General features: G+C 28.1%; 3 protein-coding genes across 3 annotated transcripts in view; 1 reads left to right on the forward strand and 2 right to left on the reverse strand.

Moving 5' to 3' along the window:
* Positions 1-22,530, forward strand: part of LOC134834815 (synaptotagmin-7) — an 87,318-nt gene that overhangs the window by 1,160 nt on the left and 63,628 nt on the right. The window contains exon 2 of the mRNA XM_063849598.1: positions 292-662. The gene's annotated coding sequence lies outside the window, so the exon portion shown is untranslated. The remainder of the gene's footprint in view (positions 1-291; positions 663-22,530) is intronic.
* On the reverse strand, positions 11,031-15,053 carry LOC134834126 (beta-alanine transporter). Its single transcript, XM_063848677.1, has 3 exons — positions 13,933-15,053; positions 12,463-12,865; positions 11,031-11,764 (listed from the first exon to the last, which is right to left on the reverse strand). Exons 1-3 carry the CDS (start codon positions 15,018-15,020, stop codon positions 11,507-11,509), a joined length of 1,749 nt encoding a protein of 582 aa, XP_063704747.1. The 5' UTR covers positions 15,021-15,053; the 3' UTR covers positions 11,031-11,506.
* Positions 17,163-20,788, reverse strand: LOC134835412 (kelch-like protein 10). Its single transcript, XM_063850289.1, has 5 exons — positions 20,598-20,788; positions 20,257-20,526; positions 19,920-20,184; positions 17,415-18,373; positions 17,163-17,364 (listed from the first exon to the last, which is right to left on the reverse strand). The coding sequence occupies exons 1-5, from the start codon at positions 20,786-20,788 to the stop codon at positions 17,163-17,165; spliced, it is 1,887 nt and encodes a 628-aa protein (XP_063706359.1).

Raw genomic sequence — 22,530 nt, forward strand, 5'->3', positions numbered from 1 at the left:
TCGACTCAACATAATTTTCCAAATGAAAACTTTTTTATTTTATTTTATTTATCTAACGTCTAACTAAATTCAATCGAATAAACTTTCCCAAAACCATTAATTATGAAAACTTTTCTTGTCTTAAACTTTTTTTTGTACTTTATAATTATAATAACAATTGTTGTTAATAAACATATAATGAAGCGATCGTTATTATTATAATTATAAGTTTCATACATAACATGTCATGCTCTAAATTTTGCTCAAAGTTCATAACTTTTATTTTTAGTCACTAAAATTTATATTTTTTAGGTATATAAATCTCCTTGAAGCAAAAAAAAGTACAAAATTCTGTTACATCGGTTTTGTTAAGAGATAAACAAGTGTGTCAGTTACTGTTAAAAAAAATAAATTGTTAAACTGTTGACATTTAAAAATTGAGTTTATCAAGAGTTTGTTGTGTTTTTGTGAAAAAAATAAAATAATTATTAAAAAAAATAAAAATATTATTTAAACTTGCCTTATTTTGAGTGGAAAAGAAAATTAATAAAAAAAAATAAATTACAAAAAAGGCAAATTACACAAATTCATCACATTAAAAAAAGGCAATGTGAAAATAAACATCGCCCGAAAGCATTTTCAGACAACTCTACAGAGAGAGAGAGAAAAGAAGATTAAACAAGGTAAATAAATATTTAAATATTTCATTATTATTATTGTTAACAAGTGAGAAAAGTACCAGGCGTCCATTTTATGCGTAATTTTGTTTGATTTATGATTTGCGGAGACGCATGTCGAACCCTTGTTAAACAGCAAAAAAAAAAAAAAGTTGCTTGTTACATCGATATTCAACAATGTTATTCGTTATGGTCTCAAATGCGTGTTTTTGTGGCTGTTGTCGAGGCAAGACGAGACAAGACAAGACAAGTCATCGATTAAACCATGAAAAACTTCGAACAAACATAAAATTTTTGTTTACTTCGTGAAAAAGTGAGACGATGAAAAATCCTCGTAAAAACAACAAGGTCAAAGTTCTTTGAATGTTAATGTTGGTGTTGTGAGGAAAAAAAGGAAAAACAACAACGACGGGAAAAAACGCTAAAAGCAAATTTTACACTTTTCGTTTTCTCATGGAATAATATATGCAATAATTTCATTGTCTTCTCACCATTATTAGGAGGCATCATCATAAAATATCTAATATACGTACCGTGTGTATATTCAATTTTACTTCGATTTTTTTAGTTTTATTTTTATTTAATTTTTCTAATTTTAATTATTTTTAAATGAATTTAATTTAATTATTTTAAAATTTTTAAAAATTTTAATTTATGAATTATTAATTTTTTTTTAAATATTTTTTTTTTTTACATTTTTTAATACATTTTTCAATACAAAATTTTCAATTTTCAATTTTCAATACAACATTTTTTGTTGATTGATTTTTCTTAAAATTTTATTTTTTTATTATTTAGGTTTTACTTGTTTAGGTTTTATAACTGTTTAAAATTTGAACTTCAAATTAAATGTTTTTTTTTTTATAATTTTTTATTAAATTAGGAATTATTTATTTTATTTATTTATTTTTTTTTTGAAAAAAATTTATTATATTTTGAAAAAAAAAATTTTTTTTTAATTATTATTTAATTTGCAATGAATTTTAATTTTTACTTTAATTTTTAATTTCTAAAAATTAATTTTTATTTTTTTAATTTTTATTTTAATTTTTGAATTTTAATTTTTAAATTTTTAAATAATTTTTTTTTAAACTATTTATTTTTTTAAATGTAAAAATTAATTAATAATTAATTTAACAAAAAAAAAAAAAATATTAAATTTAAAAAAATACAAAATTTTTAAAATAATTAAATAAATTTTAAAATAATTAAAATTTAAACAATTTTCATACAATTATTATTTTTAAGGAAAAATGTAAGAAAAATTCATGAAAAAAATTAACTGAACTCACAGTATAATAGCACCTACTTACAATGTCAAATTAAATAATTTCCATACGTTTTTTCTTCCGTTTTTTTTTCTTCAATACTGCATAAACAACATCCTGCTACTTCTACTATACTTTTTTCTACATAATAACCAGTAATACAATATACAATACAATACCTCGTATTATTATCAAATAAATTTTGCTTCATAAGGAAGAATTTGAGTCTTGGCTTCGGTCCAAAAGACCTAAAATTTCACATTTTGCCAAAAAATTAAAGTAAAGATTCCGTATGTTTCGTTTTTCAGAAAACGACGTTGCGTTTTGTTAATAAATGGCTCACTATATTGGCAGAGAAAATGAGATAAAGAAAAGAAAATGCGAAGATTTCAAGTGGTTTTTAATAATAATGAACAGTTTATGAACTGAAAATAGGCCACATGATGGGATTTACTTTCGATTTTAAAGCAAAATTGGAAACTGATAGAAAAATCGATTGAATTTTGTTTTTTAATGGAGAAAATATCCAATTATTTTTACTTGCTTTTGAATTTTCAATGAAAATTTGTTATAGAAACAAGAGATTAGACTCATTAGTAAAATATTGTGGATTTTTTAAAGTGAAATTTATTTTACCAAAAATAACTTGATCATTAGTTATTTTTAATAAATCATTATATTTTGGATCAAAAAAAAATTTAAATATTTTTTTTTAAATTTTAATGAGTAATAAATAAATTTTTAATTTTTTTTTAGTTTGAAATTTATTAATTAAATAATTAAATTAAATTTTATTAAATGAATTCAAAATAATTATATTTTTTATGTTATTGTTATTAATGATTTTTTTTAATTATTTTTATTTTTTAATTGGTTTGAATAATTAATTTTATTTTTTTAAATTTTTATTCTTATTATTTTTTAAAATTTTTCTTTAATTCTCAAAACATTTAAATACAAAAAAAAAATTTTGAAATATATTTTTTTATTTTATTTATTCTTTTATTTTATTTTATTTTTTATTTTTATTCTATTTATAAAAATTAATTTTGTATAAAAATAATAAAGTCACTAATTTAAACTGAAAGCCGTAAATTTATTTTTGTTCCATTTTAAAAATTTAACTCCTTATGGCAAGCCTTATGGTTTTTTTTTCACTTATTTTTTTAACACTCATATAAAAAGTTCATCCAAATATATGAAAATGCTCATATTTTTCCTCTAAAAATGCAATTTTCTGCACATTAACTACACAACGAGTTAAAATTTCTCCGTAAGTGGTTGAAAATTGTATAAAACTTTCCATTTTATTCACAAACGGTAAAATTTTATGAGCAATTTTTTACTTTTGAAGATCCTTTTTAACTTCACATTCAAAAATTCACTGCCAATTGACGATTTATTGTCTTATTTTGAAACACTCCAAGCGAATTTTTACACTTTGCGTTACATAACAGCCACTCATTTCCTTTTCAAAGCAATCCGTGAGATGAAAAAATCTGTTTTTAATGGTAGAAATTTACATTTAATCGTTACAATAACAGTACTTTAACTCTTGCTGCATTTACAAGAGCTCAACAGATCTTAATTACGATGATTTTTTGCTTTTCTCTCTTTTTAATGCTCTGCAATCCTCTTATCATTACACTCTCTCGTTGCAATTCAGTTTAAAACCCACTCACAATGTCACTTTAGTTTTTTTTCAATCTTCTCCCGTTGGATGGCAGGGAATGCTCGATATTGAATTAGTTTAATTATACGAGGAGCGACAAATAAAAGTTACGTTTCGGAATTTCATGTCAGGACGATGTTTGTCGCGTTCAGCTGAATAAAAGACAAACACGCCAGTTTTGTTCCCTTGTGTGTCAATAACCTGAATTCCATCAACAAAACACACACATAGTCAAGTCGAGCCATATTAAATTGGCACTTTATCTGATTAACTGGCATAAATAAAATTAATTGAGTGGACTGTAGCTGGAAGGGCGCAGACGTTTTAATAAGAAATTATAATTAATTTTTATGCTTTTTTCCGTGCAACAACTGACACACACAAGGGAGGTCACGTTATATTTGCCGCGTTCGCCAATGTTTCACACTTTTTAATTCAATATTTCAAAAATCTGTGACGCGTTCGAAATAAAACCATAATTACGTTAACTGGGGGAATGATAGATAGAGTAGAGAGTGTCAGTAACACACACACAAAATTCGATACAAATTTTCTGTTGATTGCTTTAAATTTAATTTAATTGCCACTTTTGCTTCATTCGTCAGCTATGGAGTAAATTGCTTTGTGATACAAGAGGAAAATTATTTTGGTATTGATTTTCTTCGAAATTTTTGGTAAATTCCTTACATAGGGAATATTTGGTGTTTCGCAATTGAAAATTATTGCGAGACATGTTAATGGGAAAAAAATAATGGAGTCTGAAAATAAGGCCCTCTAATTTTTACATAGAATTTTTTCGAAATTTTTATTTTTTTTGGAAAAATCAATTGTTTTTTCATTTTTTCAAAAAAAAAATGAATTTCGAAAAATCTGCGTGTAAAAGTTTGAGGGCTTATTTTCAAAACTTCAGGGTCTTAAAAAAGTAATTTTGTCACACTGGAACGCTAATTCTCAGCTCTTTTTCAGCTAAAAAATAATTTATTTGAAACTGTCCAGAAGTAAAATAGTTTGACTTAAACTAAAGTAAAATCCATTAACTTGAATTATATTTAAAATAACCAAATTTCAAGGCATAAAAGACTTTCAAGCTTAAAAAATATCAAAACATAGTTCAAAAGTCGAAATTTAAAAGGCTTTTGATTTATTCTCAACATCGAATTTTAGAACACAAATGTTGAGACTTTAATACTTTAAAACTTTTAAGCTTGAGTTCAAAGATTTAAGTCAAAAATTTGCTCGGCTCTAAAAATTTTTTAGTAAAAAATTGGCTTTAAATTAAAAAAATTAACCTTTTAGTTTTACTTCAAAATTCAAATTTAAAAACTTAAAATGGCATAAGATGCAGTGAAATGGTGAAATGGTGAGATTAATGGTGAGAATTAAAAAAGTGGTAAATTTTTGTGGTTCATTTCATGACTTTGAAGAAGTTGCTTTGACGAGTATCAGATACCCAGTGGGAAAATTGTGCCTTTTTTTAGACCTTCAGGGCTAAAATAAAATTTTCTTAACAGTTTCTAATATTTTATAATTTTTTCGAAAAAAAAAAACATTTTAGAAAAAAGAAAAGTTGAGTAAATTTTATGATTTGCAGTCTGAAAAATTTTCATGGAAAAATAAATAAATGAATAATAGAATTTGTGCTCAAAAATATAATTTTCTCAATGAATAGTAAGTTAAAATCGAACTATTGAACCATAAAATATTCAAATTACTCAAATTTTCATTTTTGTAAAATAAATTTCTCGAAAATCCTACAAAAAGTTGAAAAGCTGTTATGAAAACTTTAAAAGGCTTTTATTTTAGTCCCTAAGGGTCTAAAAAAATCCCAACTTTCCTACTGGGTAGTATTTCAATATGATGATTAATTACACCCAGTAACAAATTTTTTTCAAACCGCAGAGAAATCCCTCTGTAGAATAATAGAAGGTCTAAAACTAAACAATTTTCTCTTCTACTATATAGGTCTAAGGCTTAGAGCTTTTTTTCTAGACCTATCCCGTAGAAGAGAAAATTGTTTAGTTTTAGACCTTCCATCATCTTACAGAGGGATTTTTCTGCAAATTGTTATTTTGAACGTAAATTTTGAGATCTTTTGAAAATTTATGCTGGTCGATTCGTTACATTTTGTTGTATTCGTTTAATCCTTTGTAATAAAGTGAGTTCTGTGCTGCATTTGTCAAGTAGTTTGGCCAGCCTAAAATCACTTCTTCTCCGAAGTTTGTAAGGTTATGAGTGTCTTATTGTTGGCAGTTTATCAGCCATGAGTATCGACCATATAGTTTCTTGCAAAAAACTTTTTTTTCGTACAAAACCTTTTTTGGGCTCCATTGAAAAATATAGGCTACTTTCGGTATTAATTTTTTTAAATGATATTAATTATTTAAAAAAAAATAACTTTGTTGTTGTTGTTGATGTCAGGTCCATCTTGCGATGATTTGAGCAGGTATAATTTTAAACGTTCACATTTATTGCACTTTTCACGTAATTCAGAGCGTTTCTTTTAAATTCTTGAATACTATCACAGTCTGTTTTATATTGTTTCGACATTTCATTAAAAAGTCTGACACCGTTGTACCACACTGAATGTTGTTCATTGAACAAAATTTCTTGTCTTGGTCTCAAATGCGCATTATTTCTTAAATTAACTTACCTCAAATTTTTAATTTTTTGAATCATTCCTTCTATAAAAAAAAGTTCATACTTCTTAAAAAAAATCCTAAAATAAAAAAAAATGGTTAAAAAGCTAAACTGCGAATCATAATTTTTCCACACTTTTAAATCTCGTAAGTTCAATAACTCACCGCTGCCATCAAAAAAGGCACGAAAAGTTTTATTGCCTTTACATGTTTTGCTGCTGCTGCGTTTGACCTGACAAGAAACTTTTCATCATTATTAAAGCATGTCACATTTTAATTTTTCATTTTTTTCCGTCTGTCGTTCATGTGTCCTTTGTTGAAGCATGTTCGTCGCAACATCTGTGTGACATGACGAAATTTTAGAAAAATATTTATAAATATAAATTTGAAGCTCGCTCACAAGAATTTATTTTATTACCGTTATGATGGAAGCTGAGGCAGTCGCATGTAAAAGTGGATTATAAGCGAAAATTTTAAGAGCTCCTCGACGTCATCATTGTTTCACGTAGAATATTTACATGCATGTTTTATGTCTTCATGATGTGTCGTTGTCACGTTGCGTTTCGGAAAGTTCAATTTGAGTGATTCATTAAAATTTTAAAGGTTAATTAACATAATGAAAAGCTTCTTATTAATATTTGACGTGAATGATGAAGAAAATTGGGGCACTTACGACGAATTTATTGATGAACGGTGTTTTCGGGTGACGGAATAATTATTGGAAAATGTGTCAAGAGTTGGTTAAAGTTCAAGCAGCTAAATTATTTGTTGTTGAAATTTCATCAACGGCTCTCTTACGATCTCTTGAAATGCTATTAAAACTTCTAATTAGCCAATTAAAACATTTAAAACAGTTTCCATTACAATTTCCAATTACAATCTTGGCGAGTAGTTCTCCCTTCGCGATACTCACCTTTACCCGGATCACGAGGCGGCAGCAAACAACAAAATAAATTGCTTTCGCACTACATTATTCATCCGACAAACTTATCCGACTTTTTGCATAAGAAACCAACAACTTCTGATGAAACAATCAGATTGAAAGAAGTTTGTCGTTATTTTCCGAAGACGACGATCATTACAAGTTATTGCTGCGAGGTGTTTTTGTATTTATTACCACATTTTATTTATTATTATTATCTTCTGCTGGCACTTGATTCCCCATCATCATCTCTTCGTCCCATACCTCACTTAGTCTCCGATGATTCGTTTAGCGTACGAACGAAAATTTCTCGAAAGAGAGCAATCGATAAAACGAACGACGATGCAAAATAAAACAATACATCCCGAAGCTATTTGATGTAATTACGTTAAATGTTCCTTTTGCTAATTTCATTTTCGCCAAGAGAAATTACTTGAACTTTTTTTTGTGATGAGCAAGGCGTCTCCACTTATATGGCGCGGTAAAATATGTTAATTCCCGTTTTGAAAAATTTATTGAATTTATATGGTTTTTTTTAGATAAATTCTTTTATTGTATTTGATGTTTAAAAAAAATATATAGTAACTCATGATATGGATGAAGGAGATATTTTTAAGCATATGTTTGTTAGTAAAAAATTGTCCTTTTGAGAATATAAAAGTAAACTTGGAATTAATTCAGAATTAAAATTTCATGAGTTTAACTAATTAACTTCAAATTTCTTTGTTTTTCAAAATTTAACGAACGAAGTTTTTTTTAATATAATAATTAATTTTAATTAAAATATTGAAATAAAAAAAAATTATCAAAGAATGATTTTTTGCTTTATAATTTTTAAATTTTTTTAATAATTTATTTTTTTTTAAATTTATATATACATATTTTTTTTTGATATTATTAAATAATAAATTAAATTATTGGATTTTTTTTAGTAAAATTAATTATTTTAAAATTTTGTTTGCTTGGTTTGGATTAATTAAAATAATTTAAATAAGATAATTTTTTTTAATAAAAAATTAAATAAATAAAATTAAAAAATAAAATAAAAAAAATAAGAAAATAAAATTTTAATTTTCTTTTAAATTTTAAATGAAAATAAAAAATAATATAAAAAAATAAAATTAATAATTTGAATTAATTAATTAAATTTTTTATTTTAATTATTATCTTTATTAAATTTTAATTAATTATTTTCACTTAAATTAACTATTTTTGCTTGGTTTGGAGAACAGAAATTAATTTTTATTATGGCGCCATCCATTTACGGCGTCGGAAGTTTGAGGGGGGGTGGAGGTCCATGAGTTTCCGATGGATTTCGACAAGGGGAAGGGGGGTTAAAAAGAAAATACGACGTCGCATAAATTCTCTATAGTTAAGATTTTTTGTTTAAATCAATTTTTAAAAAATATTTAAGAATTCAATTTTTTGTTTCCATATAATGAAAAATTTTTAACAGTGCTTCTTGAAAAATATTTTTCTAAATAAGTTAGGGGGGGTCTTTAAATTCCGACGGTTTCCGATTATAGGGGGGGTGGGGGTCAAAAAATGTCCCTTTTTATCCGACGCCGTAAATGCCACAAAAATTTTTTTTTGTCTCTAAAAGTTATGTTATCGTGTTCTATGATCAAAATCCCCACGATACCTAAAATTTGAGCGAAAAATATTGATCCGTTAAGAAGATAGCAAGGACCTGTATTTGGCTATTTTGGGGGCATTTTCGAGGTACCTTCATCTCATATCGTACGGAAAAATCATCTCAAATGCAAAGTGTTATATATCATTGGAAAGAAGATAAAGTTGTAGTTAAATTGTTTTAATATTTTGTTTTACCTTGAGAAAAAATTTATAAAAAAATAAATTAAAAAAATATTTATCAAAAAAAAAAAAAAAAAAATAAAATAAATAAATAAAAATAAAATTAAATTAAAAAATAAAATAAAATATTTAAAATTAAAAAAATTCTTGTTTCTTACTTTTTAGTTCACTTACCTTTTAAAAAATTTATTAGAAACAATTTTTGAATTTGTTTCATTTTTTGTTCTCTCTTTAACGATTGATGGCTTTGCGTTATTTATAGATCCATAAAATCCAACGTTCTACCGTAAAATATCATAAAACGTGATATAAACTAATATTTATATCGATGCCATGTCGTATCATGCCGCGCTTCGTCGACGATCATCGATTGCCATTTATGTCAGGTATCGGGACGTTTCCTCACGAACAATTTTTTTTTTTAATTATGGGACTCCTTCTTCGACAAGTGTCGACAATGCATTGCCGCAAAGACTGCTCATAATTTTTAATGAGGAAGGTTACGTCAACGTTAAAACCAACAATTTACGGGAGAAGGTACTTTTTGCGGTAAATATGATGATAACGCATGTTCAGCAAATACGGATTGAGTAAACACAGCGGTGATGCCGCGTGAGTGAGGTTGGATGTAATATATCAAAATTGGACGTACATTCATTAAATTTAGCACGCTACGTTCTTTCAATTTCTGTGCCACGAGCAAAAAAGGGATGATGAACTTTATTTTATCCGAAAAGAGAGAGAAAAAAAAAATGAAAAACAATGTTTAGGTAAAGACGAAACGGGTTCGCAAAAATAAATGAGATTTTGCTAAGAGACTCCAAGGACGTAGTTTGTCTGTATTTATTACATAACAATTTTTTCTTTCGCTCAGACGAACTTCAGGGGTGTCGTAATTAGTGAAGCGAAACTAATTACTATAAACATCACAGTGTGATATAATGGTCGATAAGCGACATGGAGACGACGATAACAGCATAACAGATGACTTTTGATCAAATTATTTGATTTTCTAATCTTTTGCGTAAACAAACATGCTGTTTTTCATTATTGACGAAGGAAAAAGTGATAAATTTAAAATTAAAATGAACTGAATTTTAATGAAAAATTTACATAAGTTTCCAATTTTTACCATTTTTTTAAGAGTTGAATTTCATCTTGAAATATAATTTTAAAAAATTTATCCTGAACAAAAATATTAAAAAAAATTATTAAAAAAAAATAATTAAAAAAATAAATAAATAAAAATAAAATAAAATAAAAATAAAAAAAAATAAATAAAATAAAATAAAGAATAAAAAAAAATAAAAATAAATAAATAAAAATAAAATAAAATAAAATAAAATAAAATAAAATAAAATAAAAAAATAAAATAAAATAAAATAAAATAAAATAAAATAAAATAAAATAAAATAAAATAAAATAAAATAAAATAAAATAAAATAAAATAAAATAAAATAAAATAAAATAAAATAAAATAAAACAAAATAAAATAAAATAAAATAAAATAAAATAAAATAAAATAAAATAAAATAAAATAAAATAAAATAAAAATAAAATAAAAAAAAAAATTCAAATTTTTTAACAAAATTTTTTAAAATTAAATTTTCAATCAAAAATTTCCAAAATTATTTAATTTTTTTTTACGAATGTGAATCGTAACTGAATGAATTCAAGTTTCAATAAGAGCTAATTTTTTCAGATTTTTTACAATATTTCCAATATTTTATATAATTTTTAAAATTTTCAACTAGAATATAATTTTTAACTCAAAAGAAAAAATATTAATTTAAATTTCTCTGAATTTTCTCAATTTTTTACGATTTTCCGATTTTTTTTTAAGTTTCCAGAAAATATTTAAAAAATTATTTATTTGTTCGTTTAATTACCTAAATCGTTCAGTGTCAAATTTTATTCGTTTAAAATTTTCCACAAATTTTCCTAGAATTTTCTCTCGAAATACTATACAAAAATTATTTTATTACAATTTTCTCATTTTCCAAGAAAATTTTAATGAAAATCCGTAAACGATATACTCATTAAAAAATTTTACATAGAGAAATTAATACAATAGCTCGCATATCTGTTCATGTCATTTTCCTGTAAAAATTGCTATTTCCTTACAATGGACTCCCTGCTACGCTCATTATCATTCAAAAAGTAAATATAAAAAGCGAACATAATGAAGAAGAGCAAAAAAATGAGCAAACTTTCATTAAAACGCGTGCACTAGTTAAGTTATTGTTGTTGTTGTTGTAACAAAAAACGTGAAAATAGAGGAAGAAGATGGGAAAAAATGAGTCACATAACGGAATGAGAAGTTTATTAATGATTTTCATTTATTCTCTGTGTCTTAATCCGCCGAGAGTATCGCTTTTCTTGTCAGACCGTAAAAAGCACTTTATTACGCGTCAAAAAGAAATTCATAATTTCCATCGCGGCGGAGACGAGAAATCAATCAAGTCAAGCATGAAATGGCGATTAAATTAGCGATTAATGGAAATTTTTTGTTTATTCACGTTTTTTTTTTTGTCTAGCTAGATTGTTGTTTCGTTGAACATTAATGCGCCTTGCGGCATGCGTTTGTCTTTTCTCTTTGTTGTCGATGTCGAGGAGGTTGCAGACGACGTCGATGACAGACATTGACAAAACTTTTGTATTGGCACCATTTCGCCATCGTCTATTGTCTGCGGTAACGGTTGACCCATTGTCTCGGGCAACAACAAACTGACAAAACCACCGAGTGTCAGCAATGCTCCCATAATTAGCAGGGGCAAAACCATCATTTCACTTCCCTTGAAATAGAAAAAAAAATAAAAAAAAAATTATAAAAAAAAAATTTAGAAAATATGCTTTTTTACGAAAAAGAGCCCTAAAATATTGAAAGTAAACGAAAATTTTTCAAATAATTTTATTTTAATTATTTTTCATTTTTTTTAAGTTTAATCCTTTCATGCTTTTTTCTTACGGCTCAATGTTGAAAAATTTTCGTTTAATTTAAGATTTTTATTTTTTTTATATTTTTTTATTTTATTTTATACTTTTTAGTTATTACCTTCAAAAGTTGTCAGTTTTCTTTAATTTTTTATGAAGTTTCAAGAATTTTTAATATTTTGCCCCAATAAACATTCTGAAATTTTGCCCGAATACAAATTCCAAAAATTTGCCCAGTGCACATTTAAAAACGTTGCCTTAATATAAATTCCAAAATTTTTCCCAATGCATAATTTAGAACTTTGCCCCAATACACAATTCTAAAACTTTGCCCCAATGCACAATTCAAAAAATTTACCCAGTGCACATTTTAAAATTTCACCCCATTCTAAAATTTAAAAAAATTTTCCCAATGCATAATCCAAAATTTTGCCCCGATTCGCAATCTAAAAATTTGTCCCAATGCACAATTTAAATTTTTTCCCAATGAACTCTAATAAAAAAGCACATAAAAAATAATTATTTACTGTCTGACACGCGTCGTCTGTCATTTATTTACCATGTGATTGATAACTGGAATGACAATGGGTCCAATCATGCCGATGACACTGCTAAAACTCATGCCGAGCCCACGCACAACCGTCGGATACAATTCCGAGGCAGCGAGTGGCAGCACAACAAACGCCGACGAAATGCCCATTTTGCCGACGCAGTAAAGCAGCAGCGTCGTTGCTTTGTCATCTTGCGACAAAAATGTTGCCAGACATGCGATGCCACCGATCATCATGGACACACAAAGTACCCAGCGGCGTCCGAAATAATGCATGCTCGGCCAAAGGATGAAGTACGTTGGCAGTTCAACGGCACCGGCAAGAAAAAAATTCCAGATTTCATCGCCACCTAAGGCGGGGGCGTAGTAACTCAGGCCCACGTAGACACTTGTGTTGGCGAACCAGATGAAACTGTCATGGAAAAAAATGTCATTTAATGTTAGGTATCAAAAGTTTAAAGGGAAAAATGTTTGAGTGTCTTTTCTATAAAAATTATTTTTAAATTTTTTTAGAATTTAGAAGAATTAAAACAGAAAAATTTTGAAAATAATTTTTTGTTAATCTTTCATTTTCTTTTTAATTTAATTTAATTTTTATTTATTTTTATTCAAAAAAAAATTTTTTTTCAGAATTTCCAAAATTTTTTTTATAATTTTTTATAAATTTTTTATTACTTTAAATTTCTCGTTTTTTACGAAATTTTTTAAAGATCTTTTCATTTGAAAATTTAGCAAATTTATTTCAAAATTTAATTGTTTTTTATTTTTTTTTTATTAAATTTTGTGTTTATTTTAGATATTTTTAATTTCTATAATTTTAAGCTTAAAATTTTTACTTTCATTGAATTTTAAAAATATTTATTATTTATTTTTTTTTTAATAAATTAAAATTAATTAATTTTTTTTTATTATTTATTTTATTAAATGAATAATTTTTGATAAAAATAACTTCTCTTTGTAAAATAAAAATTGTTTTATTAACGTTTTTATTTTTTTAAATTAATTTAATTTTTCGGATTTATTTTGATTCGAGGTAAATTATTTGAATTTTCACTTAAATTTTTTTCATTTAATTTGAAAATTATTTAGTAAAATAAAAAAATTAAGGTTTATAAAAAATTTGAAAAATTATTTAATTTATTTAAAATAATGAAGAATTTAAAAAAAAAATTATATTCAAAATTTTTGTTGTTTAAAAATATTTTTTAATTAATTTTAAAAATTAATTTTAAATTAAATTTAATTAAATTTAAAAAATTAAATTTTAAAATTTAAAAAAAAAATTAATTTTAGTTTAAAAAATTATTTTCTTAAAGAAAATTATATTTTTTATGGAATTATTTATAATTATTTTTTCAGACAGACGACAAAACGGACAAAATATAATTTTTTTCACATTTTTCCTTTGAAACGCACGAAAAAAAAAGTACAATAGAAAATAACATTTTGTCTGCAAATGAACATTACTGCGATACTTACGTTATAATGAGTGTCTTCTTGCACATGTTTTTCGTGGCAAAAAGGTCGGAAATGCCATACAACTGTTTCTGTATCGTCGTCACAGTCCCCGCTTTCTCCATCTTTCCCCTTAACACACCTTCATAGTTCACGGGCAACGTTTTTTTGTTCACCCGTGCAATCTTTCGCATAATCTTTGCTGCTCTGCGATAATCGCCAATCGCCACTAACCATCTCGGTGACTCCGGTAACACAGGAAAGCACGTAAGCAGCACGAGAAGTGGCACCGAAACTGCCAAGGACAGCATTCGCCAACTCCTTACGAGATAAACGACGCCCGATAACAAAACCAAACCAATGGAATAAGAAATGTTGGAGATTAAGGTGCAAAAACTCCGTTTATCGGGCCCAACGAGTTCAATGGCCAACACGTAGGGACTTGCGAGAATCGCGGGAACCGTTAAACCGACAACGACACGCAACGCGAGCCAAATTACGAAATTAGGTGCGACAGCACTCAAAGCACATGCGACGACTTCGATCATGAGATATGTGTAGAAGGAGGGGCGACGTCCCCAAGAGTCCTGCAAATAGCCAAAGATGTAATTCCCGATGAGACCTCCCACGCCAAAAAGCACCAAGGCCAGTGTCGTGTAATAATCTTTGTCACAAACGAGATTCCATTCCGAGATAACGGTCGCTTTGAAGACACTTTCATCGAAATTCCATCCGTTCTTGCAAGAAATCGTCGAAACATTACTTCCTTCTACAGAATTCCTCACAAACGACATTGGCACATTTTGCGTCAATAACTCCCGAATTTCCGAATAATTCCTCGCAAACATCTCACATTTGGAAAATCTCATTTTTCCGTCGCGCATTTCCATCGGAATACTCAACTCCTTTACGAAATCCGAAAAATTCGCGTCATTCTCCCATGTCGCCAATTCGGGTATGCGACACCAATGTTCGGGGCGGGCTGCGATAAAAAGTTGACTGTAGGCATGAAAGGCGCACGGAATGAGCGCTGGCAGCAAAACAAAGCAAATTACGAGTTTTTGGTAAAGTCCAAAGGCACCAACGTCGGGCAGAACCGAATCGAAATCCATACTTGGTGAATTTTGGCGCGTGCTTAGAACGAAGTCAACATGACGCACGACAAAAGCAAACTGAACACAAAATGACGAGCAATTCAATTAAAATAAACAATGTCATTAATTTTTTTTTGTTGATTGGCCACTGTTGGAGTCTGTCTAAAAAATAATTGCATGCACACAATGGAACATAGTAAATTTATTAATTTAAGTTAATCTAGGCAGCATAAAATTGGTTTTGAATGCCGTGTTTTATGCGAAATTTATTGATGGAAAGATACAAAAGCGCTTTTTCGATCATCGATGAATTTTTTGTTATAAAATATTATCAAATTTATTTTTTTATGCTTTGTTTTAACCTCAATACAAGGCAATTTTAAAATGAGGAGTTCAAAAATGTGAAAAAAAATTTCAAATTTCACATTTTAGTACTCCTCAATCAATTTGTTTTACGTTTTATGACTCATTTAACAGTTCAATACTCCTCAACATAATCGAATTTGAAGAAATTTAGAAATGTTCTGATTTTTAAAAAATCAACTGTCGACTTATTTGACAAAAATTTAAAAAAAAATTACTTTACGATTTAAATTTTTATGGGTTTTTCACATCTCTTTATTTGAAAGTTCACCAAATTTATTTGAAAATTAATTGTTTTGCATTTTTTTTCTAAATTTTATTAATCTTTATATTGAAAAATATCATAAAACTCGTTATTTGTAATAAGGAGTTCAAAAATGTGAAAAAAACTTACATTCTAGTACTCCTCATTCAGCTTTTTTACATTTTATGACTTATTCAATAGTTTCATACTTCTCATAATTCTTAAATTTGAAGAAATTTAAAAATTTTCTGAATCTTTTAAATTAATTTTTGACCTTTTTAACAAAATTTTTCAGAAAATGGCAAAAGTTTTATGTGAGGTAAAAAAATTACTTAAATACCGTAATGTAGATAATTCTTATGGGAAAAAATAATCCGTTCTATTAACGAAAATAGGTTTTAAAATTCGTTCTATTAATATTTTTAATTTCGAATTCAAAAATTTCGAATTTTTTCAAGATTTTTAACAAAAATTTTTGAGAATGAATAATTTTAATGAATTTTTATTAATTAATTTATTGATTTAATGACAAATACTTTAAAATTTGTCTAAAAAATTGCTATAAAAATCCAAATATTAATGGAAAAATATTGTTCTATTAACTTCAAAATTGATGTTCCATTAATTATTAGCATTTTTTGAATTTGTAACGGATTTTTTTCCATAAGAATTATCTACATTACGGTAATCAAAAATGGTTTAAAATGTTTAAGTCACCAAAAATTTTATATTTGTAAAATTATTTTACTAATTTAATTTTTTTTAACCTATGCCTAATAAATATAAAATGACTGACTAAAACACATAAATTTTTTAAATTTCTCGACGAAACCCAGATAAACTAATTTTGACAGTTTCAAAAAAAAAAAAAAAAAAATGACAGATGTCAATAAAATTTCAAATTTTTACAACTTCTGAATTTTCCTGATTTTTTTTTTTATTAAAACATGTATTTTTGAACCTTTTATTGTTTAACGTTAGTTAAAATTCTACTATTTCGACAAATTTTTTCTTAAAAATTTTTTGTTGACATCGTATATCTGCTATAGAGCTCCATACTGAGATTTCTGTATGGAGCTCTATAGTAGTTATACGATCTCAACAAATTTTTAGTATTACGCATTTTTTCTCGTTGAAAGAGTAGAATATTAATTGACGTTAACATAAAAGGTTAAAAAATTAAAATTTTAATCAAAAATTCAGTGAAACTGTTAAAATTTGAATATAAATTGACATCTGTCATTTTTTCATAGAAATCTGTCAAAATTAATTTATTGATTAAAGATTAAAAAAAAAAATAGATTGTCGCAAAAAAATTTACATTTGTCTTAAATTTTGACAGATGTCAATTATTTTGCGAAAATCTTAAAATTATTTTGAAATTTTCTCAGACAGACAAAAATTCTACAAAAAATTCCTTTAAATGCTCGAAAAATATATATTTTTATACTCGTATTTAACGACCCTCTTGTGCCGCACTTGAGACGAGACTTGCTCTTGAAATGTCGTCTTTACATGTTACATCTTAAAAGAACGAGAAAAAATTTCCATCATCATTCTTCCTCATTTTCTTCGACGACGTCGTCCAAATCGAAAAAATCGCTGTTCGTATAGCTATTTGCAAAAATCCTCTGTCTCCGTTCCTCCATGAGTTTATCGCGATTCTTGTGGATGTAATCACGCACATTCGGCAAGCCATAAACAACGTTCGCCGTGAGTGCCGATCGAATGATACTCATGTCAGTTGCCTCCAACCTGCGAAAAAAAGTCAGTTCACGAGTTAAATGCAAAAGGAGATTAATTACCATTCATTAGTTTCGGGTACGTAACATTCCGCATGCGAGATCGTAACGACTCCATTAAATCCTCCGATGGCAAATATCATGTCATCAATTATTTCCAGGCCAAAGTTGCTGCGTGCATGATACATTTCGCGGATTTGGGTCCACGTGCCGGTTTCGGGGTCGAATCTTTCGCCAGATTTCATGCGACTGAGTCCATTAAACCCTCCGATGACGTAAATTTTGCCGCGATGCGCAACGCACGAAACCCCGGAACGACGTTGCAACATCGGCGGCAGAACAGTCCATAAATTCGTCGCTGGATCGAGCACTTCTGACGTGTTAAGACACTCTTGTCCATTGAAGCCGCCCGTTATGTAAATTTTGCCATCCAAACAACACGCACTGGCATCCGAACGTTGGGCATGCATCGGTGGCATCATTGTCCATTGATTAGTCCGCACATCGTATCGCTCTACCGTATTTTGTCGATTACTGCCGTCATACCCGCCCATGGCGTAAATAAAATTATCGCAAGTCGCCACACTAACGTAGCACCGTTTGCAGTGCATCGGAGCAATTTCGTGCCATTCTTTCGTGACGCCATCGAAGCATCGACACGTGTTGAAATATTCGATGCCATCGAAGCCGCCGATGCAGTAAATTTTGAAGCCAATTACGGCGGTGCCGTGATACGCTCGAGGACCTGCGGGATCTTCCTCGTAGACGCGAACCCAACGATCGGCGCGCGTGTCGTACGTTTCGATGAACGACTGGGGAGCGCCTTCGCTCCAACCGCCAATCGCGAAAATAACTTCGTGCGGAAGACGTGGCATGGCAATTGCGGGCGTTCGTACCTCGTCGGAGGCGTCGGTGTTCATGACATCGAGATCGTATAAAAATGTGAGGGTTTCGATGATGATGGGTTTGGCTTCCTCATTGGCAACGACGTAAGGATTGTCTTTGACACGCTCATTGAAATACTAAAATGAATTTTTTTAGGCAATAATTTAATATTTTTTCTTAATTTTAAGTTCTTAAGATGCTAATTTAACTCCTAATGTTAATTTAGCATCTTAAGAACTTAAGTTTAACTTAAGAAATTAACGTTACGTTTTTTTTTATTTTTAAATCTTCAAGAGGTTAATTTATCACTTTAAGATCTAAAAATAATTCACGTCACTTAATTCAAAAATAAAAATTAATGAAACGAGTTATTTTTAGATCTTAAGATGATAACTTAACCTTTCGAAGACTTAAAAATTAGAAAACGTAACGTTGATTTCTTAAGTTCGAGGTAAATTTCTGAGAGACTTAAATATTTCAAATCCATTCTAATCAATTTCAAAATAATTTTTTGGGACTGAAGATATACTTCCTTTCTCGATTTGAGGGCTGCAAAACTTATGTTAAAGTTATGTTTAAAAAAATTAAATTTAAGTTTAAATCAAAAAGAAATTTTTTACTTAAAGACTATTAAAGCTTAAGTTAAAGAATTGAATCAAGTCAAAAGTCAAATATTTTTTTGGATTTTTAATCAAATTTTGAGATTTTTTTTATTTTTGAAAAATTTGACTTAAGTCAAACTTAAGTGACTTAAGGTTTCATAAGTTTAATAGCTTTGACTTAATACTTAAGTTTTGTAGCCCTGCTCGATTTGTAGTATAAAATCATAAAAATATTGTTAAAAATCAAAGACAAAACGAAATTCAAATATTTGAGTCTCTAAGTGATTTATCTTTATGTCGAACTTAAGGAATTAACGTTAAGTTTTCTCAATTGTAAGTTTTCGTGGGATATTTTTATTACCATAAAATCTAAAAATAATTAATTTCTTTGGTTTGTTTTTAGAAAAAATTACTTTTAGATTTTAATTTGACAGAATCAGGGCAAAAAAAATAATTGACTTAAACTTAAGACTTAATAAAAACTTAAAAGTTTTGATCTTTAACTTCAATAAAAGTAAAAACAAATTTATAAGTAAGAAGTTAATTAAACTTTTGGAATATTTTTAATCAAATTAAAGGAAACATTTATTTATTCATTCAATACCAAATTCTGGCAGCACATTATAAATTTATACAAATTTTAAAATCATATTTTACATTTAAAAATGCCAAATATACAATATTATAAAATTTAGAAACAAAAAATTTTAAATTTTAGATTTTTTAAGAAAGTTTTCAAAAAAAAAAAGTTCAATGGACAAATTTGGAAAAATCTAGAAAAAAAATAATGAAAAAAAATTTAAATGAAGACTTTTACTTAAGTCAAAATAATAAAAATATCAATCAAAAATATCAAAATAAAAAATCCTTAACTTAAGATCTTTAAGTTTAAGAGGAATTATAAATTTTTATAAAAAATTGAAAGTTTAAATTCGATTTTTGTAATTTTAATATGAGAATTTGGACTTGAATTTTAATATGAAAGTATCTCAAAATTTCAAAAATCGATTATAAAATAAGTTCCATTAGCTCATTAAAAAACTGAATAAAAATAGAAGAAAAAACTCATCAAAAAACGTACATTAGTGTTAAGCAATCCCAATCGGACAGCCCTCAGCAACTGCGTGACATGCCTCTGACGTTCCTGTGGGTTATGATCCAACCATCGCAAACAACAATCCCACACAGTTTCCTCATCCTTGACATTCAGCAGTTCATCGGCAATGACATTAATGAATTCCTCGAATTGCAACTGGATAATTTCATCGCTTTCACTACTAATTTCCACAAAATTCCGCAAAACGTACATTCGTGCATTCTGATACAATTTTTCGCAAGCCAAAGCTCTGATTATTTATAGCAATTTACGGAGAATTATAAAATCGATTGTAAAATGTAAAAACGAGAGAGAGACTTACTTTCCGAAAAGCATGATGCCAATACAGTTCTTCGGCATCAAAATTTTCGTGAGGAAATCGATACAGCGTTGCATTAAGCCCAAAATCCCGCAGTAGTCGGCACACGTAAAGAGCTCGTGTACGTTTGTGACATCAATTTGGCATTCCCGCAAATAGGCGTAGTTAATAATTTGCTCCATAATTGGCGCTCTGATGCCTTTTATGACGATGCCGCTGTCACCGGCCGCCTCGTTATCGTTACTTTTGTTTAATGGCGTGGTAAAAAGAGCCCTTTAATGACAATAAATTCGTCAAATTGACGGGAAATATTGCCTCGTATATACAAAAAAAATAAAATATACCGGAAAAAGGGACTACAGGCTCCTAAAATATTACGATGAACATTGAAATTTGTGTTGTCCTGTAATTTAATGACCGCATCGCACAAAATATTGTTATGACGCATCTCGTAAAGTTGTCGCATGGATTCGCGACTTATGCAGGATTTGAGTTCCTCCTCTTCTTCTTCGTTCTCCAGGAGAAAAAGTGACATGACTTAAAAAATATAAACTGGAAATTTTTCAAAAGTAATTTTGAAAAGAAATTATTTGAGTTGAGAAAGAGTGATATTCGAGAGACTTTTTTGTCTTATGTTTATTTTTCGTGACACACACAGCCTACTCTGCCTACTCGATCGTCATTAAGTAATTACAATTTCTATTTGAATTGAAACCGTTGTTTGTTTGTTTAAGAGCAAATGACGACGACGACGACAATGATGACACAATCAACAATAAATATTGAATAATAATTGTTTACTTTTACATTGAGTGAAGGAATAATGATACGTTTCCTCGTAACGAAAACAAGCAAGCCACAGGGAAACGTATCCTATGGGTGAAAAACGGGTCAAATTGATCTTTAAAGGGAATTTTTTGATCCCTCAATGAATCAATTTGTTCCGTTAGCGTTCAATCTGATCTTAAGTGATCAACCTGATCTTGACCTGATCCCTTTTCGAATTTGTCATCCAAAGACCCAAAAAAAATAAATTCTTAAGAGGTCAAATTGACCTCTTTGATATCCTATTGTTGGGTCTATTTGTTCCGTTAGCGTTCAATCTTAACGGGTCAAATTGATCTTTAAAGATGATCAACCTGATCCCTTTTTGAATTTGATATCCAAAGACCCAAAAATAAATAAATCCTTAAGAGGTCAAATTGACCTCTTTGATGACCTCTTGTTGGGTCTTCGGATGACAAATTCGAAAAGGGATCAGGTTGATCTCTTAAGAAGCGATCAGATTGAACTCTTAACGGAACAAATTGATCCCTTGATGGATCAAAAAAATTCCCTTAATCTGACCCGTTTTTTGCCCATAAAGCAGCAAAACAAAGGCAATGGCAAAAGAACCACAACCTCTGATTTATTTAGTACAGAATTTTTAATTAAACTTCCGGAAAAAGAGATTTAATCACATTCGTACTGCCACATGTGAAACACACATTTGAAAACATTAAATTGAGCATTTGTGTCATTTTAATGTAAACTTTAGAGAGCATTATTTCAAGCACAACAATTTTATTCAATCCACAATTTCCGGATGGAATTTCCGCTCGTTTTCTGGACAATTCTTGTCGATTCGGTGCATCTAATGTGTCTCTCTGCTATAATTATCACATTTTCATTAACATTTGTGTGTTACATTAAATGACAAAGTTGGAAATTGAAAGGTCAAGGAATTTTGTTTTTTGCTCGTTTTCTCGTTTTTAAAGGAATTTTAATGATGATTTTTTTTTATCGCGATAGACAAAACATCATCTTGAATCATTCATTTTACAATAACATCAAGTGGTGCTAGACGTCTGCGAATTTGAATATTTTCTATTGAGAAAAAGAGACACAGATGAAGAGCCCCACTTCGTTATCTCTCCTCTTTAATCATTTTTTACCGCATTTTTGGGATTTTTTTGAAAATATAAAGGGAAATTTACTTTTTGATGTCTATCCGTTTATTTTAAAAAATTAGAGGTATTAACCATAATAAGAAATTGAAATTCCAATACTTCAGAAGAAAAGTTTAAATTTCTTCAAATAATTTTACTAAGCATTTGGAATTGAATTATTCAACTTGAATTACCCAGTGGAAAATTTGGGCCTTTTTTAGACCCTCAAGAACTTTTTTAAAATTTTTTTAACAGTTTTCTAATTTTTGTAATTTTTTCAAAAAAAAAAAAAAAAATAGAAAAAAGAATAATTGAGTAACTTTTATGAATTGTAGCCCCTGAGAGTCTA

Source organism: Culicoides brevitarsis, chromosome 3 (genome assembly GCF_036172545.1).
Source record: "Culicoides brevitarsis isolate CSIRO-B50_1 chromosome 3, AGI_CSIRO_Cbre_v1, whole genome shotgun sequence".
NCBI lineage: Eukaryota > Metazoa > Arthropoda > Insecta > Diptera > Ceratopogonidae > Culicoides > Culicoides brevitarsis.

Bases quoted from the DNA above. Each gene is read 5' to 3' on its own strand.
- LOC134834126 (XM_063848677.1), bottom strand. From the start codon at position 15,020: ATGGATTTCGATTCGGTTCTGCCCGACGTTGGTGCCTTTGGACTTTAC. The intron at 12,866-13,932 runs GTAAGTATCGCA...TTTCCATGACAG, and splicing joins AAGAAGACACTCATTATAAC to TTTCATCTGGTTCGCCAACA. The intron at 11,765-12,462 runs GTAAATAAATGA...TTCTATTTCAAG, and splicing joins TTCCAGTTATCAATCACATG to GGAAGTGAAATGATGGTTTT.
- LOC134835412 (XM_063850289.1), bottom strand. From the start codon at position 20,788: ATGTCACTTTTTCTCCTGGAGAACGAAGAAGAAGAGGAGGAACTCAAA. The intron at 20,527-20,597 runs GTATATTTTATT...TTGTCATTAAAG, and splicing joins GCCTGTAGTCCCTTTTTCCG to GGCTCTTTTTACCACGCCAT. The intron at 18,374-19,919 runs GTACGTTTTTTG...AATTCATTTTAG, and splicing joins TGGGATTGCTTAACACTAAT to TATTTCAATGAGCGTGTCAA.